Below are 27243 nucleotides of genomic sequence, written 5' to 3' on the forward strand. Positions count from 1 at the left end.
CTTTGGGGTTCTTTTCAGAATTTAACCCATCCCAGTTGCTTAGGAGCAGTGGGCACCACAGTGCAGCGCCCGGGGACCAGCTCCAGCTCTGAGGCCAGGGCCTCGGTCAAGAGCAGCGGCAGGAGCACTGTGCACCTCACCTGACACGCGTGTGTTCTGGTGTGGAAACCGGAGTACCTGGATAAGACCCACATGAACACAGGAAGAACACACAAACACCACGCTGAGCAGGGGTTCAAACCCAGAATCTCACGATTGCAAGGAAGCACTGTGCCACTGTAAACCACAGGCTTTTATGACAGTGCAGTACAACTGTTAGGGATCTGAATTATATAATTTATATAATCTAGAGTAGGGCTGCCCAACCCTGTTCCTGGAGATCAACGCTCCATCCAATGGATCCAAATTAGGGTTGAAATGAAATAAAAACCTACAGGACTATAGATCTCCAGGGACAGGGTTGGGCAGCCCTGCTCTAGCTGTTGAATGAGGTGTGCTTTGTTAGGGTTGGAGGGAAAACCTACAGGACGGTAGATCTCCAGGAACAGGGTTGGGCAGCCCTGCTCTAGCTGTTGAATGAGGTGCGCTTTGTTAGGGTTGGAGGGAAAACCTACAGGACGGTAGATCTCCAGGAACAGGGTTGGGCAGCCCTGCTCTAGCTGTTGAATGAGGTGTGCTTTGTTAGGGTTGGAGTGAAAACCTACAGGACGGTAGATCTCCAGGAACAGGGTTGGGCAGCCCTGTTCTAGCTGTTGAATGAGGTGTGCTTTGTTAGGGTTGGAGTGAAAACCTACAGGACGGTAGATCTCCAGGAACAGGGTTGGGCAGCCCTGCTCTAGCTGTTGAATGAGGTGTGCTTTGTTAGGGTTTGAGTGAAAACCTACAGGATGGTAGATCTCCAGGAACAGGGTTGGGCAGCCCTGCTCTAGCTGTTGAATGAGGTGTGCTTTGTTAGGGTTGGAGTGAAAGCCTACAGGACGGTAGATCTCCAGGAACAGGGTTGGGCAGCCCTGCTCCAGCTGTTGAATTAGGTGTGGTTTTGTTAAGGTTCCCACTGCTCTTGAGCAAAGGTACTTTTTAAGAATTGATTCTGTTCATCATATCCAGTTGTGGAAAAGGGTTATTGAAATGTATATCATTGGGTAGGAGCACCTACTAAAGAACCAAATGTAATGTTAAGAAGTACTCAATGTAAATGTGGCTGTTTTGATTGCAATGCAGGTCACGATCCTCATACAGTTAATAAACGTATAATCATCTAAATCTACTCAGCCTTAAATCCTTCAGTACATAGCCTGCCTTATGAAGAGTTCCTTCTAAACCCAAAGCCATGTACCTCACCCTGGGTATATGTAACGTGCAGCAATTTAATTCAGAATTTAATCACTTAATATTATCAATTAAATAATAAGTTAAAATGAATAATGTATTAATTAACTGAAATCTATGTTACAGCTCAATTAATGTAATAACTTAATTATTACAGTAATAATGCAAGCACACAGTCCGGATACACACAAATCACTCCAAGTACAAAGATTGTTGGAAAGAACCGTAAATTAGGCAGAAATAAAATTACAAAACAATTACTGCGGCAGAAATGCACGATAATTAAAATGATATCAAAATGTACTTCATACTGTTTGTACAAATACAGACTAAAATAAACGACACATAGTAGATAAATAAACTTTTATGGTTTTATAGAATAGTTTCAGGCGCACAGACCCTAGAGCTTCACTCTAAAAAATTTAAGCGGGAGCATCATGCAAATAAGATTATAGAGAGAACAGAACGTCCTTAACGTCGCACACAGACGATTCAAGGCATTAAAGTGAACTGTAAACACTAGACCTTTTTCGTTTTCCTCTATTGCTTAAAGGCCGTCTTAATTTTCCTTGGGCTAGTAACAGTTAGCTGCTTCTCCGGCGAAACTGGGACGTTTTAATCGTTCAGGAGAGACGCTATTAAGCTAAAAACCTGGGGGTTTGGCTCTTGGAACGCAAGCGAACCGTTAAAGCGAGCTTTAGTGAGCCGCACAGCTGCCTTAATGGGGAACGCTGGAGCCAAGCGGTAATCAGCGGGGGCGTTTCATTATCGGAGCGACGCGCCGGAGACCGGGGACCAGTACTTAACAACCACGACTGCACCAGAAACACAGACCGGTGAATCCCAAACAGGAATATACAAACCTCACACACAGCATAAACACCAACACTCAACCCTCACACACAGCATGAACACCAACACTCAAACCTCACACACAGCACAAACATGAACACTCAAACCTCACACACAGCACAAACACCAACACTCAAACCTCACACATAGCACAAACACCAACACTCAAACCTCACACACAGCACAAACACCAACACTCAACCCTCACACACAGCACAAACACAAACACTCAAACCTCACACACAGCACAAACACAAACACTCAACCCTCACACACAGCACAAACACAAACACTCAACCCTCACACACAGCACAAACACCAACACTCAAATCTCACACACAGCGCAAACATGAACACTCAAACCTCACACACAGCACAAACACAAACACTCAACCCTCACACACAGCACAAACACAAACACTCAAACCTCACACACAGCACAAACACAAACACTCAAATCTCACACCCAGCACAAACACAAACACTCAACCCTCACACACAGCACAAACACCAACACTCAAATCTCACACACAGCGCAAACATGAACACTCAAACCTCACACACAGCACAAACACCTCACACTCAAACCTCACACACAGCACAAACACCAACACTCAAATCTCACACCCAGCACAAACACAAACACTCAACCCTCACACACAGCACAAACACAAACACTCAACCCTCACACACAGCACAAACACAAACACTCAACCCTTACACACAGCACAAACACCAACACTCAAACCTCACACACAGCACAAACACAAACACTCAACCCTCACACACAGCACAAACACCAACATTCAAACCTCACACACAGCACAAACACCAACACTCAAACCTCACACACAGCACAAACATGAACACTCAAACCTCACACACAGCACAAACACCAACACTCAACTCTCACACACAGCACAAACACCAACACTCAAATCTCACACACAGCACAAACATGAACACTCAAACCTCACACACAGCACAAACATGAACACTCAAACCTTACACACAGCACAAACACAAATGTCACACAAACACAAACACAGACTCAAACCTCACACAAACTCAAATGTCACACAAACACAAACACAGACTCGAACCTCACACAAAGGACAAAGGCCACATAACACATTCATGCTCTCAGCAGAAGTCTTGAAATTCCTTTGGTACACCCGTCATTTACCATTTTACCATTCTGTCAAAAATCAGTTTGAGTATGAGGCTACAGCGTGGGTCTATCCCTTTCCAAATTATTTTTAGTCATTTGTCACAAGGTTTCTTTCAACACCAAACAGAATGACCTCTGTGGTCATTTCATAACATACTATTTTTAGTCTTTTGTCCCTTGATGAAAAAAAATGAATAAAAAAAATTACTATATATATATATTTTTTTAAAGCAGCAGGGGTGGTTACCTTGGCGACGGCGGGCGGCGGTCTGGCCCGTGGGTTGGCGCCTGCATGGTTCTGGCTCTTGGCGGGCGCACGCGGGTCGTAGCTCAGCTGAGCATTAGCGGGGGCTAGCAGGAGCTTCTTCAGCTGTGAACGGAGGGGAGGGGTGTGAGAGAGGGTCCGTGTGACTCCCTAAAATAACACCCACAACCCACAACCCCCCATCCGCCTGCCCCTGCCCCGGCCCCTGCCCCAGAGGGGTGTGAGAGAGGGCCCGAGTGACTCCCTAAAACAACACCCACAACCCACAACCCCCCATCCTCCTGCCCCTGCCCCTGCCCTAGAGGGGTGTGAGAGACGGTCCGTGTGACTCCCTAAAACAACACCGGCCACCCCCCACCCCCCTGCTCATGCTTGTATCCAAAGCTACTTACAGTTGATTAGACTAAGCAGAGGACAATCCCCCCTGGAGGCCCAATAGCTATGCGGATCTTATCGCGGCCACACTTGAGCCACCGACCTTCTACTGTCCCAGGCACGTACCTTAGGCAGTAGGCTGCAGGCTGCCAGGATTTTTAAGAGTTTTAAGATTTTAACTGTATTAGCTCTGTCTCCCTCTGGCACCAACTGCGTCTCTTCACTTTACGTCTGTCTGCACACCGGCTGAACACCAGCTACGGCAGGCACCAGCGAGACAAGCCAGCAGAGAATAATTAAAATAAACAATAACACATTTTTCATAATGGGAAATAACGATGTAAAAAGGCAGAGTGAGCTGTTAAACAGGCATGGCCCCGAGCTCTTCCCAGCAGAGGGGGTAAAGGAACGAGCCGGAATATCACAGCGTTCCCGTTCTTCCCAAGCCCTTCCCGAGTCACGCGCCGTCACAGAATTCACGGGCGTTTAATGTGATTAACTGCAGCTTGAATTCATTCCTTTAAAAAGACATCTCGACAGAACACTTTCCCGAAGCCCGCAAGATTTGGTTTCGTATTGACGCGCAGCCAGTGCAACCACGACGACTTTAGGTCCGTATCTCGTCGCGTGAAACACTTTAAAAGGTCGGTGTTCTGTTAACCGCCAAAGAACAGAGTTTTGGTCCCCTCAATAGCCCTAATATTAACACTATCTTTGGAGCGATCTACAGACGTGAAGTTAATGTGAAAACGCATCGCGGGCGGACCGAGTCCTGGCTGTGGGGGGGGGGGGTCACGTTCTGCAGAAAGTGCCTGAAGGGACTGCACCTCTCAATACCAAAATATTATTCCCAGAAAATAGTGCGACATGTTTTCCCTGTAAAGCTAAACATAAACCTTGTTTTAATTTGTCACTCAGAACGAAGGACAAAGGGCAGAGTGGCGTTAGCGAAAAGGTACATTCCATCTAAAATTGAGCGCATTAAACGTTAACCGAATGGCTGAATGTCAGAGGGCGTTGTGGTCATGCCGGGTCATGTACACTCTGCTGTAGAATCCAGCTACGCCAGCTTGACTGGCTTGAACACTGAGCTGGCCAAGCTGGTCATAAGCTGGTCTAGCTGGCTATGAGCTGGTCAACAAGCCAGTGCTGGTAGCTTGTCTGAGCTGGTAGCCGGTTTCAAAACATAGCTTGAGTTGGTCAAACCATGTCGAGCTGGGAGCTGGTCTGAACCGGTCAACCCGTTTCCAGCTCTTTCAAAACCTAGCTTGAGCTGTGCTTTGTGGTACCGGGTGTGGGGAGGAAGCTCACCAGGGACTCCTCGGACTCCGCGGCCGGGGCGGGGCAGTCGGGCGTGGCGGTGGGGGAGGGGCAGGTCCGTTCCTCGCCGTTGGCCCCGCCCGAATCGGTCAGGGTCTCGAAGGAAGGCAGACCGTCCTCGTCGACGGGGAAGCTGTCCAGCGTCTCGGTCAGAACGGCCAGCAGGCTGGCCTCGCTCTCCTCCTCAATCTTCTGCAGGGGGCCGAGAGAGAGAGAGAGACAGAGAGAGAGAGAGAGAGAGATAGACGCCACAATTCAATATGTTTCTGCTTTTCTAACCGACACTCAGCTCGGAGCACGCTAACACTTTTTAAAATAAACTATTACTTGAGCTGTCAGGCAAAACAGCTGCTCTCGCCCTCCTCTGGAACATTCTCTCTCTCCGCACTAGCTAGGTCTGTCAGTATTAATATAATAATGTGTCACTATTCTAGTTTTGGGAAAAAAATAAAACTGTCACCAGGCAATGAGGACGCGGAGCAGCAAATGAGGTGTGGCTGGAATGACACGCGCGATGCATCAGACAGCACTCCGCCGGCGCGTCAGTCTTTAATTGTACTCGCCGCGGACAGAGAGAGAAATAAATAAATAAACGCGCGGAGGAGGGGAGCAGACGGGAAGTTTTTAACAAAACCGACACAAACCGCGGCAGACGGCACCTGGGGCGACATAAAACGAGCGCACCTGAAGCCGGCACATTACCGTGCAGAAAGAGCAGAATCCTAACGCCCCACTGCTCCTTTAGCCCCTCACACACCTCCTCCTGCAGCCTCACACACCTCCTCCTGCAGCCCCTCACACACCTCCTCCTGCACCTCCTCCTTTAGCCCCTCACACACCTCCTCCTGCAGCCTCACACACCTCCTCCTGCAGCCCCTCACACACCTCCTCCTGCACCTCCTCCTTTAGCCCCTCACACACCTCCTCCTGCAGCCTCACACACCTCCTCCTTTAGCCCCTCACACACCTCCTCCTGCAGCTTCACACACCTCCTCCTTTAGCCCCTCACACACCTCCTCCTGCAGCCTCACACACCTCCTCCTTTAGCCCCTCACACACCTCCTCCTGCAGCCTCACACACCTCCTCCTTTAGCCCCTCACACACATCTCCTCCTACACCTCCGCCTGCAGCCTGCAGTGTGTGCCTGCAGACACAGCGCCCCCTCCAGGACTGGAGTTAAACCGGCAGACACTGCGCCCCCTCCAGGACTGGAGTTACACCGGCAGACACTGCGCCCACTCCAGGACTGGAGGGGGCGCTGTTTTAGAGGACACAGAATCTCTGACCACTATGCAGAAGCAGCCAATCGGCTTGCTCTCAGAGGAGGCCTGGAGTTCAGAAACTCCGCCCCTGCACCTGGGGAGGGCGCAGAGGAGGAAGGTCAGATAAGATCTTTAATGAACGGAGCTGCTGTTACCGACTGGAGCGCCTTTCACATTATCACTGCAGAAGTGAGATTTACTGGCAAACGTTCAAATCAAATATGAGATAAATACCACACCTGTTCTGTAAACTGTGTCCTCCCCCCCATACATGCGCACACACACACAGACAGGCAGACACTCTCACACACACACACACACACACACACACAAATATATAGGACAAAATGTCCTTTAATTGGAACATGATATTTGGCCATAAAGCACACTGACACATTTGTGAACAAAGCCTATCAGGTGACCAGTTATCGGCTGTGTTCCACGCCTCGCTGCCGTCGGTTTGGCAGAGCTCTTTTATGGAGTAACGCGGCTCGACTCTGTTCCACTGATACCGGCAATGACCCAGATAGCGGGATCCTTTTTCATCGTGACCAAACTGCGCCTCACGGATTACAAACTGCAAACCAGGAAAGGGCCAAATCGCAAGCAAACAAGTTAATGCAGGGGGCGGGGGGGGGGGGGGGGGGGGGGGCTTTTGGGGTGGGGGGGGGTGGGGGAGAATGTATCAAAGTACAGAAGCACAATAACAAACCTGTCGTTTTTCGTGCCTGCCAAAACCTGCCAAAAGGTGCATCCCTTCCATACAGGGGGGGAGACTGAATGTACCTCAGGCCGGGGGAAGGACCCTAACCCCAGGCTGTTTATTACATTAACGGCATTTGGCAGACACTCTTATCCAGAGCGACGTACAGTTGATTAGACGAAGCAGGAGACAATCCTCACCTGGAGCAACGCAGGGTTAAGGGCCATGCTCAAGGGCCCAACGGCCATGTGGATCTTATTGTGGCTACACCAGGAATCGAACCACTGACCTGGCGTGCCCCAGTCCTTTACCTTAACCATTACGCTACAGGCCAGCCTTTATCTGACACAGCAGGAATAACACGGCATAAACACAGGGGAATACACTCAGAATACACTGCGTGAAGCCGGGCAGAGCTACACGCTGGGCAGAGCTACACGCTGGGCAGAGCTACACGGTGGGCAGAGCTACACGCTGGGCAGAGCTACACGCTGGGCAGAGCTACACGCTGGGCAGAGCTACACGGTGGGCAGAGCTACACGCTGGGCAGAGCTACACGGTGGGCAGAGCTACACGGTGGGGCGAGGAATATGATTTCAGCCTGTAGTGTTATTTCTCTGTAGAGTAGGGCTACAGCACAGACAGTCAGCCATCTTAGCCTCCACAGCACAGCTCAACAAGAAGAGCAGACAGACAGGTAAACCCCACAGCACAGCTCAACAGGAGGAGGAGACAGACAGGTAAACCCCTCAGCACAGCACACACAGGGAATATAGCACATGAGTGTAACACAGCAGGAGCAGAACAGAGCCTGCAATACCAGCGGCCTGATCTTTTAGCTCAGTACACAGTGAGCAATACATACACACACATACGCACACACACAGTCACATAGACACAAACACACACCTGCACACAATTACAAACGCTATAAATAACCTTGAAGCTACAATGTAAAAACTACATACCCAGGGCATACACACACACATGCAAGCTGCTGAAAAATACAGCTCAAGCTAGGTTTTGAAATACCTGGAGCATGCACGTGCACGCACGCACGCACACACACACACACACACACACACACACACACTCACGTTAGCATAAAGATTTTGGTACTGGGCTACAATCCCTGCCTTGGTACCCTTCAGCTAAAACCCTCACCCTGAATTTCTACAGTAAAAATACCCACATGAATAAACTTAATATAACCGGTGACGTTCTGCACGTGGGCCTGCAACACAAACACAAAAACTAGTTTTCCTTGCGGTTGGCGCTCGCTGTGGGATCCGTAGTCCCTGCCGTTAGACCCAGCCGATGCAGTGGGATCTATGTTCTCCCTGTGTCTGTGTGGAGTTTCTGCATGTTCTGCATGGTCTGCGTGGGTTTCCTCACATAGTCCAAAGACATGCAGGTTAGGGACTACAGATCAAAATGAGCTCATTAGCTCATTAGCTAACTGGGGCACATTTACATTGATGTATGAACTGAAAATGTTGAGTAATGTGCACAGTACCTGATAAATAAAAGAATTATAATAATAAATATAAATAATAAAAATAATTTAAAAAATGGATAATAATTATTCACCCCCACCAGCTTCAAGCACAGACCCTTTGAGAATGCTTTGTGCTGATTGGTGGATAAACCCACTGCAGGGGATTCACTGCTCTTAGCGGGGGGGGCGGGATGGGCGGGGGGGATTACCTGAATGGATTTTACACACACAGTCCCTCCCCTTCAACCCCAAAATCTCTCAGGCAGGAAGTAAACACAGGGCTAAAAATAAACCACTCTGGTTCTTCGACGACGGGGGTGGAGCAGTGGCCCAGCGCACACACACACACTCACACACACTCACACACACTCACACACACTCACACACACTCACACACATTCAGACACACTCACACACACTCACACACACTCACACACATACACACACAATCACACACATACACACAATCACACACACACATACGCACAATCACACACACATACACACATGCACACACACACTCACTCACACACAAACACACACACACACATGCGCACACACACTCACACTCTCACACACAACACACACACACTCACACACAACACACAGACACACTCACACACAACACACACACTCACACACACACAGACACACTCACACACACACTCTCACACACAACACACACACTCACACTCACACACTCACACACACACCACCTGAGATCTCCTGAATCAGGCTTCATTCACAGGGCCGATGTGCCCTCACCCAGCCCAAAGAGCAGGCTCACGGCTGTGCCCACGTCACTGACACTCAGTACACCCAGCCCAAAGAGCAGACTCACGGCTGTGCCCACGTCTCTGACACTGATTCCCGGTTCTGTTTTGAGGGCCGGGCCCCTTTCTGCTGAGGCGGAAAGAACGGGAGAACGAGTCGCTCCGGCGTTTATCTGGATCTGAATCTGAGCCGACAGACCATGCCCCCAGGGCGGTTTCTCTCTGTTCCCGCTTCACGATATCGCCGATATAAGCCCCCGCGTCACCGTTATCTTTTAACAAATGTACGTTTAATGTGCACCAGCTGCTGCGTTACTCCGTTATCATTCGTGGGGAGGAACGACGGGGAGTGGAGATAAAGTGCTGTAATGCACTGGTGTCATCATTAGCGTTAGCGGCGACATTAGCATTAGTGGCGACATTAGCGTTAGCGGTGGCATTAGCGGTGGCATTAGCGTTAGCATTAGCGGCGGTATTAGCGTTAGCATTAGCGGCAGTATTAGCGTTAGCGGTGGTATTAGCATTAGCATTAGCGGTGGTATTAGCGTTAGCGTTAGCGGTGGCATTAGCGTGGCATTAGCGTGAGCATTAGCGGCGGTATTAGCGTTAGCGGTGGCATTAGCGTTAGCGATGGCGATGGCGTATCTTCACAGAGGGGCTGCCGTCCACATTCCTGAGAAGAGACACGGAGGCCGAAACAAAAACTGCGATTCACACCCCCAGAAACAAGCAGCGGGCCTTCTAGACAAACACAGAAGAGACGGTAACGCACAGGAATTCTTTTTTTTCTGCCTTTATTGGACAGTATAGTATAGAGAGACAGGAAGAATGGGAGCGAGAGAGGGAAAGACATGCGACAAATGTCAGACGGTCGGATTCAAACCGCTGACGTCGCGGCTCGCAATGAGCATGCGGTCAGTGCTCTACAGGCTGCGCCACCGAGACACCCCAACGCACAGTAATTCTGACACATCGTTTTATGCGTCAGCTTTTCACTCAGCTACCAGGAACTTCACTGAGTAAGTTCTTTAAAATGTCTCTGTCCGTTTCGCTGTCCGTGGCCCAGGACACGGCGAAGCTCCCGGGGTCACATGGCGGCTTTCGAGGAGGAGGGGCACGAGACAATTACCGCCCCCCCCCTGCACCGAGAGGAGGCACGTGGGACCATCACATTACCTTACGTTAGTCATTCCACGGACGCTTTCCGCCAGAGCGACGGCCCATAGAGTGCCAACCAGAACCAGGGACAAGAGTGCGCTGAACGACCCGAGAGGGAAGCGCGGTCCCAAGTGTTGGAGTGAGCACTTGGGCACGGTGCTGCCCCCCTCCACCCCACACTCACACACTCACCCACACTCACACACTCACACACGCACACACACACTCACACACTCACACACTCACACACACACACACACACACACACACACACTCACTCACACACACACACACACACACACGGCTCTGACGGATCGGCATTCCCCGAATCCGTGGAGTTACACCCCTCCTCCCGGAGAGTGAGACGGGAGGGGGGGGGCTCCAGCCAGCTTTGGTGCTGAAACAGGAAGTGGGGAATATCCTGCAGCACAGCTGATTGGCTGAGCTCCTCTGGGCTGTCTCAGGCAGATTATCCCTCCGCTCCAAAAATAGTGCGGATCGGAAACACGCGTGTAAACACTGCAGTCTGAGGGTTTTAATAAAGCACACACCCTCCCACCCAGCCAGCCTTCTGCACTCCGCAAGATCACAGAGAGAGAGAGAGGGAAAGAGAGAGAGGGAAAGAGAGGGAGAGGGAGAGAGAGATAGGGAAAGAGGGGCGGAGGGAGAGAGAAATAAATGGGGAATGAGAAGAGAGAAACGGAGATGGAGAAAGAGAAAATGGGAAAGGAAGAAAGCAGATAAAAAGAGCCAGAGAAATAGAATGACAGAAAGATACAGGAAGAGAGAGACAGAGGAGAGGAGAGGGAGAGAGACTGTTCCCCTCCTGTGTGTTTATTTGGGGCTCAGCTCCGCTCCCCTGAGGGGTGAATCTCAAGGTCCTGCTGAGGCTGGTGATCCCCAAAACAGCCCAAACCACAATCCCCAAAACAGCCCAAACCACAATCCACAAACCCCAAACTCAACACCAAAAAACAGCCCAAACCACAATCCACTATCCCCAAACTCCACACCCCACAACAGCCCAAACCACAATCCACTATCCCCAAACTCCACACCCCACAACAGCCCAAACCACAATCCACAAACCCCAAACTCAACACCCAAAAATATCCCAAACCACAATCCACTATCCCCAAACGCCACACCCCACAACAGCCCAAACCACAATCCACTATCCCCAAACTCCACACCCCACAACAGCCCAAACCACAATCCACTATCCCCAAACTCCACACCCCACAACAGCCCAAACCACAATCCACTATCCCCAAACTCCACACCCCACAACAGCCCAAACCACAATTCACAAACCCCAAACTCAACACCCAAAAACAGCCAAAACCACAATCCACTATCCCCAAACTCCACACCCCACAACAGCCCAAACCACAATCCACAAACCCCAAACTCAACACCAAAAAACAGCCCAAACCACAATCCACTATCCCCAAACTCCACACCCCACAACAGCCCAAACCACAATCTACAATCCCCTGCGGCTGACAGAGGGGCCTCATAACACACCCCAAACCCAACACCCATAAAGTCGTAACCAGCGGCTGGGACATTACCAACACAAGACCTGGATAGGGATGGGGGTGGGGGGTTAAGAAGGAATGGGGGGGGGGGGGGGGTTAGGAATAATGGTTTGCAGGCGTGTAAATGGACTCGCGTGTGAAACAGTCACAGCGCTGGCTCGGGACGAGAGCTTCCGCTAAGTGCCGAAATATTAATGTACATGTTCCCTCATTATAGGGGGAGCCCCCCCCAACTGTGGACGTACAGTAACGCTTAAAATTCAGCTGGGGGGTGGGGGGGGGGCAGGGTCCCTCATGCTGGGGGGGGGGGCAGGGTTCACAGCCAGCCCAGCTACACCACAGAGGATTTTCTCATTTTCGTACGGGCGCCTGTGTGCTTCACACTCATCAAACACGGCCCCGCGAGAGGAGGAGAGAGAGAGAGAGAGGGAGAGAGGGACAGAGGGAGAGAGAGAGAGGGAGGGAGAGAGGGAGAGAGAGAGAGGGAGGGACAGAGGGAGAGAGAGAGAGAGAGAGAGAGAGGGAGGGAGGGACAGAGGGAGAGAGAGAGGGAGAGAGGGACAAAGGGAGAGAGAGAGAGAGAGAGGGAGGGACAGAGGGAGAGAGGGAGGGACAGAGGGAGAGAGAGAGAGAGGGAGGGACAAAGGGAGAGAGAGAGAGAGAGAGAGAGAGAGAGAGAGAGAGGGAGGGAGGGACAGAGGGAGAGAGGGAGGGACAGAGGGAGAGAGGTTGTGTGTGAGGAAGAGAGAGAGAGGGAGAGATGGAGAGAGGAAGAGAGAGTATGTTCATGTGTTCAATGGTGTATGTTCAATGTTCTTTTTGTGCTTTGGCAACAAAAAAATACATCTCGTGCCATTCCAATAAAGCATATATTAGCATATTATTTTTTAATTGAGAGAGAGAGAGAGAGAGAGAGAGAGAGAGAGACAGAGAGAGGGGACTTTGATGTTTACTGTGTAATGCTGATTGTGCATATCGCTCCATCTTCAGTGTCAGGGAATTTTGCTTATAGCCGCTCCACTGGACTTGTGTGAATGCACACTGCACACTGCGAATGCACACTGCACACTGCACTTTATTTTTACTAGGAGTCACCGGCTTTGAAATGGCAGAATGACGGCGTCGAATAAATATCTCTCCTGTTCTCAGCAGTCACCGCGACTCGGAGTGCGGCGCGAACGCGAACACGCTAATGTGCTAACGCGAACACGCTAACATGCTAACGCGAACACGCTAACGTGCTAACGCGAACACGCTAACATGCTAACGCGCTAACATGCTAACGCGCTAACGCGAACACGAGAGCCGGGACTCTCTCGCGGTCCTGTCCGTAAAAACAGCTACTGTACTGTATAAAAACAGGCTGCGCTAACCCAGGCCGCTGGAACCCAGAGCACACCGTACCACCTCATATACAACATTCCCACGTTCCAGCCATTCCCCTGTGAGTGGGCACACAGCGTGACTACGTGCACGACACATTCCCAAACGGAATCTGATCGTCCAAGGCTTCATTCAACATGAGGAGGAATGCTGTAAACTGCAGACCGAGAACATCGATCAATGTTGAGTAACATTACATTACATTACATTGATGGCATTTGGCAGACGCTCTTATCCAGAGCGACGTACAGTTAAGTAGAGTAAGCAGGAGACAATCCCCCCCTGGAGCAATGCAGGGTTAAGGGCCTTGCTTCCCAACGGCTGTGCGGTTCTTATTGTGTCTACACCGGGGATTGAACCACCGACCTTGCGGGTCCCAGTCATACACCGTAACCACTACGCTACAGGCCACCGGAGTAACAGTGAAAGCCAGCACGCCCTGTGGCTCTCCAGGACCAGGGGTGAGGACCCCAGCACACCCTGCAGCTCTCCAGGACCAGGGGTGAGGACCCCAACACACCCTGCGGCTCTCCAGGACCAGGAGTGAGGACCCCAGCACACCCTGCGGCTCTCCAGGACCAGGAGTGAGGACCCCAGCACACCCTGCGGCTCTCCAGGACCAGGAGTGAGCACTCCAGCACACCCTGCGGCTCTCCAGGACCAGGAGTGAGCACTCCAGCAGGACAGTAGCTGAGAACAGTGTCTGTGTAACAGTGTCACTTAGGTAATCACTGCTCATTGAGGAAACCCGGAGCGGAGGAGGGAGTCATTTGGCCGAGCTGGGGACAAACTGACAAACTGACAAACTCCTCTGTCCTTTTACCGAGCCGGCTGAATTTACGACCGAGACTGACACCGGATTCCAAACGAGTCGCTGCAGACAGGAGGAGATAAATCAGGGGGATCGGAGACCACCGTGCTCCACCAAACACGGGAACATCAGATGCCACCCTGCTCCACCAAACACAAAAACATCAGATGCCACCCTGCTCCACCAAACACGGGAACATCGGCCAGCCCTTGGGCACCCTCCCTGGAACTACGGTCAGCTTGTCCGGACCGTGGGCACGGAGCAGACCCGTGAGGGGTCTATGACAGAGAGGTTACACTGTAAACACCCGCCAAAGGCTGCCAACGCCCGGCAACGCCCGGCAACGCCCGGGAACAACACCCGGGAACACCCGGGAACACCCGGCAAGGTAACGCCGGATATTATCTTTGAAGCTGTGGGTTCAATTAAATAATGTGAGACAAATAAAGATAGTACAGCATTGTAATTACGTCGCTGTTTGTCCCCCGCTGGCCCTACATACAATACACATACAGCACACATACAGTCCCTACATACAGCACACCTACAGGCCCTACATACAGCACACCTACAGGCCCTACATACAGCACACATACAGTCCCTACATACAGCACACATACAGTCCCTACATACAGCACACATACAGCACACATACAGGCCCTACATACAGTACACATACAGTCCCTACATACAGCACACATACAGTCCCTACATACAGCACACCTACAGGCCCTACATACAGCACACATACAGTCCCTACATACAGTACACACATTCCGAGATGCCAGTCCGGACACGGTGACAACTCTTGCCGGTTGCACTGTGTGCCATTCCCTGAATATTCCCAACGGCTTGGAGACGGGTTTACGGCGCAGAACTTTTTTTTTTAAATCTCTCCTGGGTGAATGATAAAGAGGGCTCGCCCCCGCCCGGACCACCCGAATGAGCAGCCCCCCCCCCCCCCCCCCCCCCCTCCCCTCCCCAGGGCGTTCTGCAGGCCCCCCCCTCCCCAGGCAGGCCCGCATGGGCACCGCGACAGCTGAACGCTCGGGGGTGATGGAGGTTAAAACACAGCCCGTTATTCCTGAGAGATGATTTAGCACGCACGCTGCCACGCTACACAGCCCTAAATTACATTATTGGCACCCGGCCGACGCTTTTAATCCAGTGACTCGTGAAGTGGGACACAACGCCCGCTCTTCATCTGGAATACCGGGAACGCCGGGAACACCCGGAGCAGGGGCGTGCGAACGCGTCCATCGCTAGCGATTGTGTGAAGGGGCTGATCGAACAGTTAGCACTGTCAGCCTAAAATACAATCGTCACGGTGCTGTTACTATAACAACAGCAGATTCCACAGGGAGCAGTGACAGGTGTGGGACACAGCCGAAATACTTGCCTCTTCTCCTTATCCATGACACGACAGTTATTTAGCTGATGCTTTTATCCAAAACGACTTACAGTTGATTTAGACTAAGCAGGGGCCAATCCCCCCCTGGAGCAAGGCGAGGCTAAGGGCCTCGCTCAAGGGCCCAACAGCTGTGCAGATCTTATAGGGCTCGAACCACCAACGTTCCAGGTCCCAGTCATGTACCTTAGCCACTAGGCTACAGGCTGCCCCAGTCATGTACCTTAGCCACTAGGCTACAGGCTGCCCCAGTCATGTACCTTAGCCACTGGGCTACAGGCTGTCCCAGTCATGTACCTTAGCCACTAGGCTACAGGCTGTCCCAGTCATGTACCTTAGCCACTAGGCCACAGGCTGCCCCAGTTATGTACCTTAGCCACTAGGCTACAGGCTGCCCCCGTCATGTACCTTAGCCACTAGGCTACAGGCTGCCCCAGTCATGTACCTTAGCCACTAGACCACAGGCTGCCCCAGTTATGTACCTGAGTCACTAGGCTACGGGCTGCCCCAGTTATGTACCTTAGTCACTAGGCTACAGGCTGCCCCAGTCATGTACCTTAGTCACTAGGCTACAGGCTGTCCCAGTCAAGTACCTTAGCCACTAGGCTCCAGGCTGCCCCAGTCATGTACCTTAGCCACTAGACTACAGGCTGCCCCAGTCATGTACCTTAGCCACTAGGCTACAGGCTGCCCCAGTCATGTACCTTAGCCACTAGACTACAGGCTGCCCCAGTCATGTACCTTAGTCACTAGGCTACAGGCTGCCCCAGTCATGTACCTTAGCCACTAGGCTACAGGCTGCCCCAGTCATGTACCTTAGCCACTAGGCTACAGGCTGCCCCAGTCATGTACCTTAGCCACTAGACTACAGGCTGCCCCAGTCATGTACCTTAGTCACTAGGCTACAGGCTGCCCCAGTCATGTACCTTAGTCACTAGGCTACAGGCTGCCCCAGTCATGTACCTTAGCCACTAGGCTACAGGCTGTCCCAGTCATGTACCTTAGCCACTAGGCCACAGGCTGCCCCAGTTATGTACCTTAGCCACTAGGCTACAGGCTGCCCCCGTCATGTACCTTAGCCACTAGGCTACAGGCTGCCCCAGTCATGTACCTTAGCCACTAGACCACAGGCTGCCCCAGTTATGTACCTGAGTCACTAGGCTACGGGCTGCCCCAGTTATGTACCTTAGTCACTAGGCTACAGGCTGCCCCAGTCATGTACCTTAGTCACTAGGCTACAGGCTGTCCCAGTCAAGTACCTTAGCCACTAGGCTCCAGGCTGCCCCAGTCATGTACCTTAGCCACTAGACTACAGGCTGCCCCAGTCATGTACCTTAGCCACTAGACTACAGGCTGTCCCAGTCAAGTACCTTAGCCACTAGGCTCCAGGCTGCCCCAGTCATGTACCTTACCCACTAGACTACAGGCTGCCCCAGTCATGTACCTTAGCCACTAGGCTACAGGCTGCCCCAGTCATGTACCTTAGTCACTAGGCTACAGGCTGCCCCAGTCATATACCTTAGCCACTAGGCCACAGGCTGCCCCAGTCATGTACCTTAGCCACTAGGCTACAGGCTGCCCCAGTCATGTACCTTAGCCACTAGACTACAGGCTGCCCCAGTCATGTACCTTAGTCACTAGGCTACAGGCTGCCCCAGTCATGTACCTTAGCCACTAGGCTACAGGCTGCCCCAGTCATGTACCTTAGCCACTAGGCTACAGGCTGCCCCAGTCATGTACCTTAGCCACTAGACTACAGGCTGCCCCAGTCATGTACCTTAGTCACTAGGCTACAGGCTGCCCCAGTCATGTACCTTAGTCACTAGGCTACAGGCTGCCCCAGTCATGTACCTTAGCCACTAGGCTACAGGCTGTCCCAGTCATGTACCTTAGCCACTAGGCCACAGGCTGCCCCAGTTATGTACCTTAGCCACTAGGCTACAGGCTGCCCCCGTCATGTACCTTAGCCACTAGGCTACAGGCTGCCCCAGTCATGTACCTTAGCCACTAGACCACAGGCTGCCCCAGTTATGTACCTGAGTCACTAGGCTACGGGCTGCCCCAGTTATGTACCTTAGTCACTAGGCTATGGGCTGCCCCAGTCATGTACCTTAGCCACTAGGCTACAGGCTGTCCCAGTCATGTACCTTAGCCACTAGGCCACAGGCTGCCCCAGTTATGTACCTTAGCCACTAGGCTACAGGCTGCCCCAGTTATGTACCTTAGCCACTAGGCTACAGGCTGCCCCAGTCATGTACCTTAGCCACTAGACTACAGGCTGCCCCAGTCATGTACCTTAGTCACTAGGCTACAGGCTGCCCCAGTCATGTACCTTAGTCACTAGGCTACAGGCTGCCCCAGTCATGTACCTTAGCCACTAGGCTACAGGCTGCCCCAGTCATGTACCTTAGCCACTAGGCTACAGGCTGCCCCAGTCATGTACCTTAGCCACTAGGCTACAGGCTGTCCCAGTCATGTACCTTAGCCACTAGGCCACAGGCTGCCCCAGTTATGTACTTTAGTCACTAGGCCACAGGCTGCCGCAGTTATGTACTTTAGTCACTAGGCTACGGGCTGCCCCAGTCATGTACCTTAGCCACTAGGCCACAGGCTGCCCCAGTCATGTACCTTAGCCACTAGGCTACAGGCTGCCCCAGTCATGTACCTTAGCCACTAGGCTACAGGCTGTCCCAGTCATGTACCTTAGCCACTAGGCCACAGGCTGCCCCAGTTATGTACTTTAGTCACTAGGCCACAGGCTGCCGCAGTTATGTACTTTAGTCACTAGGCTACGGGCTGCCCCAGTCATGTACCTTAGCCACTAGGCCACAGGCTGCCCCAGTTATGTACTTTAGTCACTAGGCTACGGGCTGCCCCAGTCATGTACCTTAGCCACTAGGCTACAGGCTGTCCCCCGATGGTTCCTTCCTGCTGATAGGGCTCAGGAGGGGGGACCCTGAATCTAGAGGGCCCCCCCCCCCCCCCTTCTCACATGGACGGCAGTCACACAGCAGCACTGCCGGCTGTTTGAAAAGAAGTGGGGGAAAAAATATAGATATGCCAACCTCTCTTTTACCCAAGAGATATTTGGTCATAACTCATGTGTGGGATGTGACTGGGCGTTACAGCGGCCCCTACGGGCCAGTCCCAGTATTGCACACTAGAGGCAAAACAGTCTTTTCCAGTGACAGGACAAGGACAGAAATCTTTTTAACCAAAATCTACCTCACCCTCTCACCCACCCTCTCTCTCTCTCTCTCTCTCTCTCTCTCTCTCTCACACACACACACACACACTCACACTCACACACTCACACACACACACACACTCACACACGCTCATACATACACACACACACACACTCACAGACACTCACAGACACATACACACACACACACTCACACTCACACTCACACTCACACTCACACTCACACTCACACTCACACTCACACACACACACACACACACACACACACACACACACACTCACACACACACACACACACTCACACACACACACACACACACACACACACACACACTCACACACACACACACACACTCACACTCACACTCACACTCACACTCACACACACACAGCCGCAGAGGAAACGGGGTGTCCTGTTCCTCGACTGGGGTTCCACACATCAGCACATAATAAATCCCCCCTCAGAGTCTATCACAGCAACTAACACACACATGCGCTATCACACACTCTCACACAAACATACACACACACACACACACTATCACACTCTCACACAAACATACAGCACACACACTCTCACACACACATACCCTGTCACACTCACTCACACAATGTCTCACTCTTTCACACACACACACACACACACACACACACACACGCACATGCACACACTGTAAGCCTCTTGGAAATGTACCCACGACCAGAACAGTAGCTGTGTTGGTATTTATATCTGAATCTTGGGCTTGTGCCCAATGGCAGGTCAGGTCAAATTCATACAGCAGTGCTATGGAAGCCCTGCAGGCAGGCTAAACCTGGGCCAAACCCGGGCCAAACCCGGGCCAAACCTGGGTCAAACCTGGGTCAAACCTGGGCCAAACCTTGGTCAAACCCAGGCCAATTGCAGGCCTTTCCTTCTGCCCACAGCCATGTTACCAGTTGTAAGAAGAAGAGATTATAAACATGCTAATAATGCAATGTAATAAAAGAAGAGATTATAAACATGCTAATAATGTAATGTAATAAAAGAAGAGATTATAAACATGGCTGACATTTGCAGGCACTTCTGCGACAAAACCTGTCACAGCACGGGCCAGTTCTGATTAAATTTGGAATCGATCCCACCAAAAGCTGAATACGGCAAACAAAGATCCCTTCAATACTGATGAAATCTCCCTCCATTAAAGGCAGTGGAACAAAACGTGCCTTCAGTACCAGCTCGTTTAAACTGCTTAATTGTAGATTAGCCACTCTGGTGTAGTTTGGGTTTGTGACAAAAGTGTAAGGGTTTAAAGTTTTACTGCAGAGCTTGGAGTGTATTTCTCAACATGACCTCTGACCGAATGAAGAGTTTACTTAGTGCCCTGTCCTCCTCTTCAAACCCACTGATAACTTGGCTGGATCTGAATGAAAGACTTTGATAAGCTTCTTTCAAAGGAAGACAGGAATGGCAGGTCAAAGGTCGCCACGGTATCGTGTGTCTTTATCACGCGTTTGGAGATCCAAAGCCCAATCTGTAAACCCGGGCAATCGAGCCATTTTATGGGTTTGTTTTTATGAACCTCGCGGAATCAGCCTCGGGTCCCGCTTCAATCCGGTACATTTCCACTCCTGCGCCGATCAATTTATAACTATGAATGGAAGATTCCTTGGTGCATTCTTGGAACTTTTACAGGTCATGGAATTTCCTTTTCAGGACATTGAATGAAAGTGAAACATTTTAGTGGCCGCCGGCCAGCGATGGCTCTGCTGTCGTACAAAGAGAGAGAGAGAGAAGACCAAACGCTACTGGAGTCCATAAGAGCTCTTACCTCAAACAGGTTTGACGATTCGTTGCCATACTGACTGGAAATGATTTCTGATTGGTCGCTGTACCACCTCAGCCCGCCCAGAAAGCTGTCGGCATCCAGGTCGCTGACGTCGAGCTCTGAGAGGTCCAGCTCTGGCAGGTCCGGGCAGAGAGGCTGGTCTTCCCCCACCAAGGCGGCACACTGCAGGACCAGAACCAGAGAAATGGACCGGTGAATCCAAACGTCAACAGACGCAACGTTACGGACACAATGTGTGGCTCAATACAGGCCAGAACCTTAACTGGACCAAACCAAAACCACAACAACCCAAACATTATGCATGAGAAGGGCAAGTGCTGGTGCATTACAGACCGAAATCTTAACTAGAGAGGTGGAAACCCTGCTGTCAAATCCAGCCAGCTTGACCAGCTTAATTAAACTGGTCAAGCTGGTCATAAGCTGGTCTGGCTGGGTATGAGCTGGTCAACCAGCATGACCAAGCTGGTTATAAAGCCGGTCTTGCTGGGAATGAGCTGGTCAACCTACAGCTGGTAGCTTATCTGAGCTGGTAGCAGGTCTACCAGCTACTAACTGTTTCAGAACATAGCTTGAGCTGGTCAAACCGTGTCAAGTTGGGAGCTGGTCTGAACTGGTCAACCAGCTACCAGCTGTTTCAAAACCTAGCTTGAGTAGCTTATTTCAGCAGGGAAAGACAACCAAACCACAACATTATGCATGCCCACAACTTCTCACTACAGACCAGAACGTAAACTAAAGAGATGGAGGTCAACCAAATCGTCAACATCCGCAACACTGTCCATGAACATAATGTTCAGCACACTACAGAACCAGAAGTTTAACTAGAGAGATGGAGAGGTCAAACAAATCATCAGCCAGCACATTACGCATGAGTAGAGAGGAGGAGGTTTGTGCCAGACATGAGAGAGAGTTTCCATCAAGCACAAGCACCACGGAACACAAGATGGCCGCCCGTCACATTCCCTTTGGGCTGTTTCCAACCCCAGTTCCCTTTTCTCTTCTTTGCTTTTTTTTAAAAAAAATTTTAACCAATGCCAAAAACACACAAACGCACATTGTCGTTGCTTTCTTTTCTGGATAAGATAAGGTTTTAGATCTGTTTAAGGTTGCGCTTTTTCCTTACTTTATCAAAAGTTTAACCTCAAAAAAAGCTGCACCTGCAAAAAAACTGTGTGCAGGCTTTGTAGATCTGTTTAAGGGAACAGCTGCAGTTCTCTCACGAGTCAACAGGAGTTTATGTCTTACAGCTGTCAGCGGAAAGGTATGTCCAGCAGGGAACTGACAAGAACTTGACATTTCTGAGAGTTTGTACCTATCACTGCTGCATTTAGTCATTGAGCAGATGTTCTCATACAGAGTGACTCACACAGCTTGTTTAGTTTTACTTTTTACTTTTCGTCTTTTTTTTTTTTTTTACAAACAATAAGTTTATACGGCTGGAATTTGCCGAAACAATTCAGGACAAGCTCTTTGGCAGAATGGTTGAATTATAGGGTCTCACGCTTCCTGACCCATTGCAGTCGCCTATCGCCGGCGTCTGAACGCTGAACATGACAATGAACCGCGGGGAAAGGGTTGAGTTGGGCAGCAAGAGCAGACCATGTTTCATCCACCACGCACAACGGCATCCCATCTCCCTCTGCGTGTCACATGCATTCTTGCTGCCAAGCGAACTGAGAATGCGCCTCCAAAGTTTCCCATAACATTTCTCTTAAAATATGCAGAGAAAGCATAATGATTCTTCACCACGATTGGGCCATCTCCCCAAATTCCACCAACGCTGCCCTCTTCATCTGAATCTTAATAGATGGCAACGAAGAGCAAGGAATTCTGGGAATGCCAACAATATGTGTCGATGCATGCTGGGAGTGAATCCTGTGACACTTCCAGGAAATGAGGTCACCGTAATTCCGGTCGCTAATCGACAGAGTTACGTGGATCGGCAACTACACGCCACGGTGTATCGTGGTGCTCATCATTCACCATGGCTTATTTGGCAAAACGTTGCCTAGCCAACGATTCCGTTTCAATATCTTACCTCACCTGGGTGATGAATTTATTTCCATGGTGATGATCTGCACAAGTACTATCAGAACAAATATATATCAAAAACAAAGAAGAAGACTGAAGATATACAAGGAAGCAGTGTCGGTCCAACATTATTTGAACTGCTTAATCACCTTAATTGTTATTTATATCAGGAGAATAATTCCACACCATTGTAACCAAACTAGTCCTTTTCGCTTGCTGTACTGGAAGGCATTCGCATTTCATTAGCATCGGAAATGACCGAGCGGACCTTTAACACGGCCGCTACGCACTCACTATACTTCAGTATTGGGACGGGACTTAAGATGGCCGCCGTGAGAGTCAGTGAGAGTCGCGGTCTTCAGGTACCCCGGTGTGCACTCGGGCGCACGGAGGAGAGCACGATTCACTGACTCTCGAGCGTGCCGGGCAGGACCGGACTCGCTCCCCCCGCAGGACCCCCCCCCGGAGTTTTCCGGGCCGGGACGATCCCCGGCATAATTCCGCGGAGTTCCTGCGGAAGTGACCCCACTGCACGCCGTGCTTCCTCCTGGCCCGGTCTCGGCGCACTGACCCTGGATCAGTTTGGCCCTTCTAACACATAGCGGATAAGGGCAGGACACGAAGAGCAGAAACAGGTCCTACATCAGCTGTCCTGCTCTCAGATGATTTATGAATATGATCCATAACCAATGATCAGTTTGGCAGATCTGTGTCTCCAGCGCTGCTCTCTGGACATGAACCGCTAATCACCAGCCCAACACACAGCGAGAGAGGAGTCTACACACACACACACACACACACACACACACACACACACTCACACACCTACACACACACACACACACACACACACACACAGACTCACACACCTACACACACCTGCACGCACACACACAGAGACTCACATGCCTGCACACACACACACACACTCACACTTACAGCTGCACACACACACCTCTCTCCAAAGCAAACACGCTCACGGTACTTTCCCTTGCTCAGTGATGCCTGGAAGGCAGCAGGTTCAGCTCAGCCAATCACAGATGATGTGTACAATCTACTTTGCAGGCAGTTTTTATTTCATGTATTCTTACTAAATCTATCTGCATCTATGTGATTCGTTTTCAAGTCCTACAAAAGCTTCCAGGCTTCAGTGAGGGAAGGAAAGTACATTGGGCCCAAAACACACACCTTGCTTTTTAGCAGTGACTGAAATACCCGGCCTTAAATAAAGTGGCTCACACATGCCGCGGCAGTGTGCGGTGAGACCTCCATGGTATGCCTTTAAACAGCCCGGCACACAGGGCCTGCAGTGCACTGCTGTGATTTACACACGTGTCCCTCCTGCCCGCTCCCCTCCTCTCCCCCCCTCTCCTCTCCTCTCTCTCCCCCCTCCTGCCCTCCTTTCCCCTCACCTCCCCCCTTCTCCTCTCCCCTCCTCTCCTCTCTCTCTCCCCTCCTCCCCCCTCCTCTCCCCCCCTCTCTTCTCCTCTCTCTCCCCCGTCCTGCCCTCCTTTCCCCTCACCTCTCCCCTCCCCTCCTTTCTCTCCCCTCCTCCCCCCTCCTCTCCTCCCTCTCTCCCCTCCTGCCCTCTTCCCCTCTCCTCTCCCCTCCTCTCTCTCCCCTCCTGCCCTCTTCCCCTCTCCTCTCCCCTCCTCTCTCTCTCCCCTCCTGCCCTTGCCTCCTCTCCCCTCTTCCCCCCTCCCCCCCCCCGCCCCCCCCCCAGGGACCAGGAGTCAAGTTCACAGCTTGTTTTTGTGGGACAGGTGCAGCCCCACTGAGTTACCGTGACAACCCCAGGTGCCCTGGAGCAGACCAGGTGAGTGTGGGTCAGGTCCCCCCCCCCCCCAGCAGGAGGGCTGGGTTAGTGCACCTGTCACCACATCACACCCTGCTCTCCGTCCGTCTTCCAGGGGAAACGCAGCGTGTGACTCAAATGTAAACACGTGAAATTAATATATCCATAATGACCTATAAATACATATAGATTCAGTTCCAGATGTTGTCGGTATATTCCAGTGAGGGAATATAGAAGGGTGGAGCACTTTCAACACCTCCAGTGCCAAGACCAGACAAACCAGAGGGCATGGACGATGCTTTTCAGAAGCTTAAAACAAAAGCAAACTGGTCATTGCCAAGAAAATGAAGAGAATTCAAAGTGTACACACTGCACAATTTCAGTCGTCATCTATACTTCCGTGAGTGCGTCTGAAAGAGCCCAGTGAAATCGGGAGTGCGCAGACGAGGTTGACGCCGAATGGTTAGCAGCAGAGGGTGTGGAGGAGAAACGATTGTAAAGGGCTTTCTAACGGCAAGACCGCCTGATTAGAGATCAGCCCGGAGGTGTCAACCGAACACATTCCGGTGAACATGTCAACGGACGGCAGAGGCGGGCTGCGGTGGATCATAGGGGTTTGTTTTGACAAATGATACGGGGTTCCTGCTGCGGCCGAGACGCTTCTGAACAAATGGTATTATTCCAAAAACAGAGCCAGGTCCGGTGAGGATTACAGAGAATAAAAGTCAGTTGCTCACACGCTGCATGACAGATACAGGTGTTTCGGTATCGCTACTTCGTTAAAGAAACGACGCAAACATTCACGTAAACCGGCGTCCACAAATAAGTTTAAAATACCCGAGCCAAACCGCGAGACGCGGCCTGCGACGGTTCTCGTGGATTGTTTATCGTCAAAACAAACGCAGCGGTTTGGGGCGTTAGGTCTGCAGAGTGGCAGTGACACACCTCCGCTAGCGACGCAAGAATGTCTCGATAACGAATGCCAGCGCGCTATCTACTTGCGCCTCCCCGCCACCGCGCGCATAGCCGAGGCGCTGAACTGCAGCCGTGTCCATTACGCTTATCGCGAATGGTCCGTGTATTAGGCTCAGAGGATGCAATGGGATTTTTTTTTCTAATATTAGCCCATGCTATCTCGCAATGCCTCCAGTGCAAGTTTTTTATTTATTTATTTTATTTTTTATTTTTTTAAATCCACGTTCAAGACAGTATCGCATTCACTACTTACCGTGCATTTGACAGCTTCGCGTAGTGAGGCAATATTTCGATGATGTTGTTCATAATGCATTTTTTTTTCTTCATACAAAAACGCGAATGCAATGGCTTCATGAGGCAAACGTAGACTCACACATTAGTTAACACTGCTCATGAGCTGGTAGTCATTTCAGTAGCATGCCTACAGTATTTCAGCGCAGCGAATGTAAACATATATGCGGTCAAAAGCCACCCGGTACCGTTAGTATTTACCATTCTAGAGATTATTTTCGAGCGCTCATCTCCTATAGCATCCGTAAAATAATTCTGACTTGAAACGAGGACAACAAATGGACCGAACCAGAACAATGCAGTGTCGATGGCAGCGGAGGTAAAAGTTGCACAGGATATAAATTAATTGATGAATATTTCTGGCGTTTCGACGCTCCCAGCGGAAACCCTTCGCGAGCCAGGATAAATGTCGCCTCAGCCTCGCGGGGAGCAGCGCTTTCTCGTGACTGGAAAGAATCCCGAGCGCACGGCGCGCGCGCATGCAGGCAGCCCTGCCGAGACCGGCAGCATCACCGGCACCGGAATACACAAAAAAAAAACCATCCAAAAACAACTGACATAAGCGTCTCATGTAAGAGACGTGCAAACAAACACCCGCGCCTCCCCCCGCCCCCCACACACTGTTTCTCCTTAACCCCCGTGCAGTGAGTTATGTACACGGAGAGCGCATCAGCAATAAAACTGTGGTCTCCACGGTCCATCCCCCCACCCCCTAAATCGTTCCGAAGCACAACAGTTAAAATTAGTTGGTCAATAGTTGCTCACCTCAAATTCTCTCCACAAAGAGTCCTGCGTGCACCTGTCCCACGCCATCCAGGCACTGAATGACGATATGGAAAAATATATCTAAAAAAAAAAACAAAACAAAAAGAAATCCACTATTTCTCCACTAGTTCTCGCTCAGGGAACTACCCCCGTAACTGAGCTTGAACCGAAGGCACCTGTCTTACAACCGCTCGCTGTCACATGACAAAGCTATTAAAAGTAGGCAGGGGAGTGACGGCTGGCGGCCAGCCCCGCCTCCGTCCACAGAACTCGAGTAAAGCCAATGACGTTCCGTCCCGGCAGGCGGAGTCCGGGATAAATAAATCTTTCCCCTATAAACAGGTCGAGCCTCCGTTGCTCTTTGCCCCGCGCGCACGACCGGAGAGGAGCGTGAGCCAGCGAGCCCTCCCAAAGGCGTCAGTGGACCCTCCTCCTCGACTCGAATCGCGAGCGCGTCGTCGGTAACATCCACACAAACACCGACAGCGGCTTTGAGAGTCTG

General features: G+C 51.1%; 1 protein-coding gene across 2 annotated transcripts in view; it reads right to left on the reverse strand.

Moving 5' to 3' along the window:
• The window catches only part of LOC133130136 (peroxisome proliferator-activated receptor gamma coactivator 1-alpha-like), a 51941-nt gene extending 25034 nt beyond the window's left edge, over nt 1-26907 (reverse strand). The window contains exons 1-4 of one of the 2 annotated variants that reach the window (XM_061244435.1): nt 26742-26907; nt 20867-21046; nt 5304-5501; nt 3600-3722 (exon numbers count right to left, since the gene is read on the reverse strand). In XM_061244435.1, coding sequence (XP_061100419.1) covers nt 3600-3722; nt 5304-5501; nt 20867-21046; nt 26742-26789 — 549 coding nt within the window. In that variant the 5' untranslated portion in view covers nt 26790-26907. Of the gene's footprint in view, nt 1-3599; nt 3723-5303; nt 5505-20866; nt 21047-26741 lie in introns of both variants that reach the window. The other variant, XM_061244434.1, reaches the window with a different exon arrangement.
• Between the last annotated feature and the right edge of the window lie 336 nt (nt 26908-27243).

The sequence above is a fragment of the Conger conger genome, chromosome 6 (genome assembly GCF_963514075.1).
Source record: "Conger conger chromosome 6, fConCon1.1, whole genome shotgun sequence".
Lineage (NCBI taxonomy): Eukaryota > Metazoa > Chordata > Actinopteri > Anguilliformes > Congridae > Conger > Conger conger.